The sequence below is a fragment of the Apium graveolens genome, chromosome 10, assembly GCF_009905375.1.
Source record: "Apium graveolens cultivar Ventura chromosome 10, ASM990537v1, whole genome shotgun sequence".
NCBI lineage: Eukaryota > Viridiplantae > Streptophyta > Magnoliopsida > Apiales > Apiaceae > Apium > Apium graveolens.
In genome coordinates, this window is record NC_133656.1 from 228,484,182 (window position 1) to 228,490,982 (window position 6,801).

Below are 6,801 nucleotides of genomic sequence, written 5' to 3' on the forward strand. Positions count from 1 at the left end.
TAAAGTATTCTAAAGAACTGCAACTACAACATTGCACTACTCTAAAGAGATGAATTTATCTGTATTGTTTGGTTTGGTTATGTTATATATGATGTGTTTTCAGGTATTGGAAACACAGCAGCTTCAAGTGGGATTCTACAGCAGTACATGCATTAATGCTGAATCTTTTGTTAGACAAGAGGTTGAAAGGGCCTTTTTCTTCAACAGGGGTATTGCTGCTGGTCTCATCAGACTGCATTTCCATGATTGTTTTGTCAGGGTCAGTATTAATCTATAAAATATCTTATTTCTGGGGAAAATTTATAAATTAATTTCATAACACAGATTATACAGTATATTGAAGTAAATGGGATGTTTAATCTGCATTAAAACATGCATGCAGTTAAGTTGTTCAAATTTTCTTGTAGTGGTATGTTTAGGCAAGGATATGATGTAGTACTGACAAATGCTATGGTTGGCAGGGTTGTGATGGATCAATCCTTATAGATTCTACGCCAACTAATGTTGCAGAGAAGGATAGTCCTGCCAATGGCATCTCTCTTCGAGGCCTCGAAGTCATTGACAGGGCCAAGGCCAGACTTGAAGCTACATGTGAAGGCATAGTCTCTTGTGCTGATATCCTAGCATTTGCTGCAAGAGATGCTACTGAACTCGTAAGACAGGCACACCATGAATTTGCACAAACTTAAATTCTTTAAAGTTTTAACTTCTCAGCATTTTGTAGACTAGAGGAATGGGATGGCCTGTGCCAGCAGGGAGACGGGATGGCAGAGTTTCTCTTGCTGCAGAGACAGTCGACATACCTCCACCTACGTCTAACGTAGATCAAGCTACTCAATTATTTGTTGCAAAGGGACTATCACAAAAAGACATGGTCATACTACTAGGTGATTGCCTTGGTACTTTCTGGTCTCGAAGATGTTTCAATAAATATGACATGCGTACAGTCATTCCCCGATTCTTAGAGATGTAATCATTTTCTTTAATAAAAGGCTTCATCATAACTTAAAAGGTCCTAATATTAGTTCTCGTATTTTATACACAACTTATTTTGAAATAACATGTGCAAAATGAACCTTTGTACTCTGCAGGATCACATACAGTTGGTCGCTCACATTGCACATCATTCAGTAACAGGTTATACAATTTTAGCCAAACAACAAGTCAGGATCCCAGATTAGATCCATGGTTTGCACGATTTTTGAAGGCCCTATGTCCTCGAGATAGACAGGAGAACATTAATCCAAATTTGGTAGTTCAGATGAACAGAAGCCCAAATCTTCTAGAGAACAGCTACTATGAAGATGTACTAGCTCATCGCGTGGTGTTTACCTCAGATGAGACTCTGAATAGCAACTCAGAAACAGTGTCACTAGTGAATGAGTATGCATCAAACAATACGGATTGGCTAGTCGATTTTGCAGAAGCAATGGTGAAAATGAGTATGATAGGTGTTCTTACAGGCACTGCAGGAGAAATACGATCCAACTGTAGGGTCATCAATCCATAGGGCAGAAAGCTCTATATATGTAATAACTTACAATGCAATAAGCTTTTGCAAGTTGCAAAAAACTGTGCTACTACTATCAAATAGGGTCGAAAGATACGACATTTCACAAGCATAATAATTGATAAAGATAAGGCCAGCTTGCAACGTGCTGTTTAGTACTCTATAAATGTATCTAAAACTGCAGTATGTAAGTTCAAGTATATGAGGTTGTTGAAGAAATCAAGAACGATAACCCTTAAACACCACAGATAACATTACGAAATTAAGATATAAATGCAAATGGGTTAAGACAAATGACAATTATTCAATTTTAGAAGCATATAGCTGGGAAAGAACAGAATGCTGCATACTGAGTTGGATGCAGGGTACATGAACTCAAATCTCATTGAGAATTATAAAGTGTATATTTGAAAATTTTATGTGATGCAAATCTTAAATCGGCACCATATAAATAGGATTTGAGTGAACTGGTCCTATCATCCTATGCATCTGGCATTACAGCTACAAAACGATTCCCATGACTATATATGGGTAGTGCTATTTTTAGATAATTTAGTAACATGTTCGTCAGAGTTCAATTCCTGTCGTGTGCGTGCGTGAGTTTAGCTATAAAAAAACCATATTCCAAAATTCGCATATCTGTCAAACCCACTGTAGTTGTCTTTTCCTCCCTTCTTGAGGCACTTGTGTTTTTTTCCTCTTAAAGAAACATTCCGCAGCCTTTAACCTAATTTTTGCCTCCGCAAATAGCACTCAGCAATCACAAATAAAACTGAGTGGACCATATTATATATAATTAAAATCTCCACATGTTACTATAAATATATTGACAGTATGTTATAAACCATTCAGGACTAATTTTCTTTAGCTCTAAGATGAGCTCAGGAATGCTTTATAACTTTTTACTTGTTACTTTGGTTTTGCTTTCATGTAGTTTTATTGAGTTAAAAGCTCAACTTCAAGTAGGGTTCTATACGCAGTCATGCTGGCTGGCAGAATTCATTGTCAAAAATGAAGTTCGAAATGCGTTTATGAGGGATAAAGGACTTGCTGCTGGTTTAGTCAGAATGCATTTTCATGATTGTTTTGTTAGGGTAAGTTAATGCCTGAAACTATAAGTCATATGCAAATTATTGTTAATTTGGACAAGAGTATTAGTTATCTCCTTTTATCAAGGTGTCATACTAATTATTGTCAGTTACTTTCAGTTGAAGGTATCTAGACATCACCATGTGTTTACAAACTATTGCATCTTCCATATTTATGTAGATTTATCACAAGAAGCAATTTTGATTAGGAGTTTTAACTGATAGCTGCAAGAAAGCCTATTTAAATGTGGATAACCTGATTACAGTCTTTAGCAGAAGCATAACTTTTAAATTTTTATCACTAGGGATGTGATGCCTCTGTCCTCATAGACTCCACCTCTGCAAACTCAGCAGAGAAGGATTCTCCAGCCAATAATCCTGGTCTTCGAGGATTCGAAGTCATTGACAGAGCAAAGACCATGGTTGAAGCTGCATGTAGAGGGGTGGTCTCATGTGCAGATATACTTGCATTTGCAGCTAGGGATAGCATCGAGATGGTAAGCACAGCCTCTTAGGGTACTTACACATCCGCAAACTGCCTATATTTATATCACGAGCTCTCTATTGCTGCAGACCGGAGGACTTGGCTATGATGTCCCAGCAGGAAGAAAGGATGGTAGAATTTCAAAAGCTTCAGAGGCAACAGCTAGCCTACCTCCCCCTACGAATAACGTCAGCCAACTCACCCAAACCTTTATAAACAAAGGACTTACACAAGAAGAAATGGTTACACTATCTGGTGAGACTTTTCAAACAGTGTAAATCTTTCCTATGATAGACAAGATTAGTATGACGTCCCAAAAAAAGTCCTGAAAAAAAGTACAGCTATCAATCTACCAGGAACCAGACTAATTAATTAAAATTGGTTATTTACTAATTATTTTTTAAAAATCACAGGTGCACACACGATTGGACGGTCTCATTGCACTTCTTTTAGTAACAGACTGTACAGTTTCAACACGACGACAATGCAGGACCCGAGCTTAGATATGACTTATGCAGGGCAGCTAAAGCAGCAATGTCCACAGGGAAGTACAGATGTAAATTTGGTTGTACAAATGAACCCATCCAGCCCTAACACAACTGACGTGAATTACTACACAGATGTTCTTGCTAACCGTGGATTGTTTACCTCAGACCAAACTCTGTTGACAAATGCAGCAACAGCAAACCAGGTTTCCCAAAATGCAGGGAACCCCATGCTTTGGAGGAGCAAGTTTGCTGCTGCTATGGTAAAAATGGGTCAAATTGGTGTACTCACAGGTGCTGCTGGCGAGATTAGAGCAAATTGTAGGGTCATTAACTAAGAGGACAGTGGAGTACTTAAAAAAATCAAGTTCCGCGTAAGCAATGATCTAAGCACCGGGCAGTACTGGATTGTGTAACGCATTAGCTCTTGTAATATCTTCAGCTGTTTAAATGAAATAAACTACAAGTTCAAAACTAAGATCAATTACATTCTAGGATCCAAATGACATTAATAAAAAGTTAAAATTTAAAAACTTTTAAGTTTTTGTCTAAAGCAAAAATATTAAGACAAGTGTAAATTCTCTTAAAATTTGCACACACATCACATTCATATATGTACGCAACAGACACTGCACATCACTTATTCACATCTATAGTATATGGAGAATTTTATGCAGATCTCAAACCAGATCTCAGTAAATCTTTGTCATTTCATTATTTGCCATCAATGATGCTCCATAAATCATAGTCTCTGCTCTACAAGTTTACAATGACTCAATCGTAGTCTCTGCTCTGATGTCTTACAATATTAAAAATTACTGAGACCGCCTATTGATTATAACTGTAAACATTCAAAAAGTTAAATATTACTCATTCTATTTCAGAATCCAGATACATGCTTTCTTGACACCCCTGCTTGTGTCATTAGCAGTTCAATATCACGGGCATTTACATCAGTTTCATCAATCTCTTTCTGTTCCTCATTTACTTGACTTGAAGCAGGAGGGTCTGGCTTTGTCATAACAGATCCCGTGTCTGGCATCTTAAACTGTTGGGCAGCCTGTGTTCGTAACTGAGAGCTCAAATCTTCTATCTTGGCTTCTCCAAATATTATATAAGTCTCAGAATTCGGGCTTTGAAGGCATCAGGTTTTGAGATGAAAAACAATATCTGATACATGACAAATTTTCCACTCACGAACGGAAGCTAATATCTTCTAACTTTTACGCTTCATGATTTTATACAATACTATGCAGATTATACACATATAACGCAGAAATTGTAGAATTGGGTATCAGCAAACAGAGATATGGATATTCAACTAGTAGTAAAAACATCTTTCAATTTTAGCTATTATAATCAGTAGTATAGTCATTAATGATAAATTTGTAGCTTTATATCAGCATAAGATATGCAGTACTTCTTTTTGAAACAAAGGAAGATTTCATTAAATCAAACATCCGACAATAGTGTCTCCAACTCACACAATGGAGGAGACGAGAGATCAATGAAGCTATCAAGCGTACAAGGTAATCTAGCTAGAGAATGCGCTACCTTGTTTGCATGCTTCTTAAAAAAAACAACTGAGGCACGGGCTTTACTACCAAGAATAGATCGACACTGAGCTATTAAATCTCCTACTTCCAATTGATTTTGCTTTGCCTTATTTATCGCCTGAACACTTAACAAAGACTCACTTTCACCTTCCCTTCCCAAACACGTTGGTTTTCTTCCCACCACACTCCCCAAATCACCATAGCTATTTTGATTAGATTATCACTATTACTACTTTGTGGAATGCCAACGGCTAAAATGGTTTTATGTAATATCTCGTCATTTTTAGAATTAGATTAATAATAGAATAAAAAGGATTAAAATTGGATAAGGATTAGGATTTAAAATTAAATTAGACTATTGGACCTAAAATTTGGATAAAATTCTAATATGGATAACTTGTAGGTTAAGAAATAGGGCTTTGTATCGTTATAAATACATCATATTCGTCTTCCTCTTTTTTATTCATAAAATTTGTAAATCAGCAATCTTGTAAAATTCGTAAAAAATTCATCGCAAGTCGGAATTCAGTGATCCTGGACTTTTTGGAAAGTTCTTTTCGTTCTCTACAACTTTCGTATTTCGTGTTTTCCAAGAAAACGTCGTTTAGATGGATAAAAAGAGTAAATTCATATATGGTCAGGTTTTGAGGTAAGTTTTCGATCGGTATTTCTAGTGTTTTTCCAAATTGTATGTTATGCGTGTATATTTGATAATGTGTGTTATAGTATATGTATTATCATATATATATATATAGGGTCTTACTCAAATGAGAACCCATTTTAAAATGAGAAATGAGATCTAAATTACACCACACCAATTTAAAGCCACTTTTAATCTACAATACTCATTTTAAATCTCAACATCATCTTCTCCAACTATCACTTCTTCCATCTTCTTTCTAGACCAATCAACCACCACCACCTCCAACCACCGGACATCATCATTTCCGGCAACCACTACCTCCGGCGACCTCCAGAAAATCACCACCGTCAAAATAAGAAATCACCACCGGAAACACAAAAATCACCCCTCCGGCCACCTGTAAACAACAAATCACCACCGGAGAAAAAAAATCATCACAACTGGTCACCACTTTTATCCATCAGATCTGGCCACCAACTCCGTTCATCAACTATGATCACCGATATCATCACAAAAATCACTAGATCTAATTACAAAATACAACGATAAACTTATAACTACCACATCACCACCACCAAATATTTCAACAAATCTAAGCACGAAAAGAGTGAAATCGTCGGAGATGGTGGTTCAAAAAGAAAGGATGAGAAAGAAAGTTTATGGGCGAGGAAGTGGTGACGAAGGGGCGGAGGAAGGAGGAGTATGTTGGAAAAATAATCTTAAACTTATTTTAATTGTTTTATTTATTTAATTGTTTGATTGTTTTGTTTTAAAATAAACATTGTAATCAGTTCATTATAATGCATATGACTTAGTCATTTGGTTGTTTAGAGTTTTCAGGAGTGTGGGAGTAATGGAGTCAAAATAGGAATGTAGTTGCTGGTTTTTAGCATCCATTCAATAGTAGTCAGCCTATATATAATTTGCATGTACTAGCTTTAATGTATGGGATAAAATCCATTATTTGTTTTTTTCCGGTTAACATATATACAAATAGTGTCCGTGTTCAAATATCATCTTGATGTTTTCTACAAT

The 6,801-nt window shown here is 36.2% G+C and overlaps 2 protein-coding genes across 2 annotated transcripts; both read left to right on the plus strand.

Moving 5' to 3' along the window:
* The first annotated feature begins 49 nt into the window (after nucleotides 1-49).
* On the plus strand, nucleotides 50-1,601 carry LOC141691934 (peroxidase 5-like). The gene is made up of 5 exons (XM_074496683.1): nucleotides 50-61; nucleotides 104-259; nucleotides 462-653; nucleotides 725-887; nucleotides 1,092-1,601. The coding sequence occupies exons 1-5, from the start codon at nucleotides 50-52 to the stop codon at nucleotides 1,508-1,510; spliced, it is 942 nt and encodes a 313-aa protein (XP_074352784.1). The 3' UTR covers nucleotides 1,511-1,601.
* A 772-nt stretch (nucleotides 1,602-2,373) lies between these two features.
* Nucleotides 2,374-4,055, plus strand: LOC141693178 (peroxidase 5-like). The gene is made up of 4 exons (XM_074498196.1): nucleotides 2,374-2,604; nucleotides 2,904-3,095; nucleotides 3,172-3,337; nucleotides 3,496-4,055. Exons 1-4 carry the CDS (start codon nucleotides 2,386-2,388, stop codon nucleotides 3,903-3,905), a joined length of 987 nt encoding a protein of 328 aa, XP_074354297.1. The 5' UTR covers nucleotides 2,374-2,385; the 3' UTR covers nucleotides 3,906-4,055.
* The last annotated feature ends 2,746 nt before the right edge of the window (nucleotides 4,056-6,801 follow it).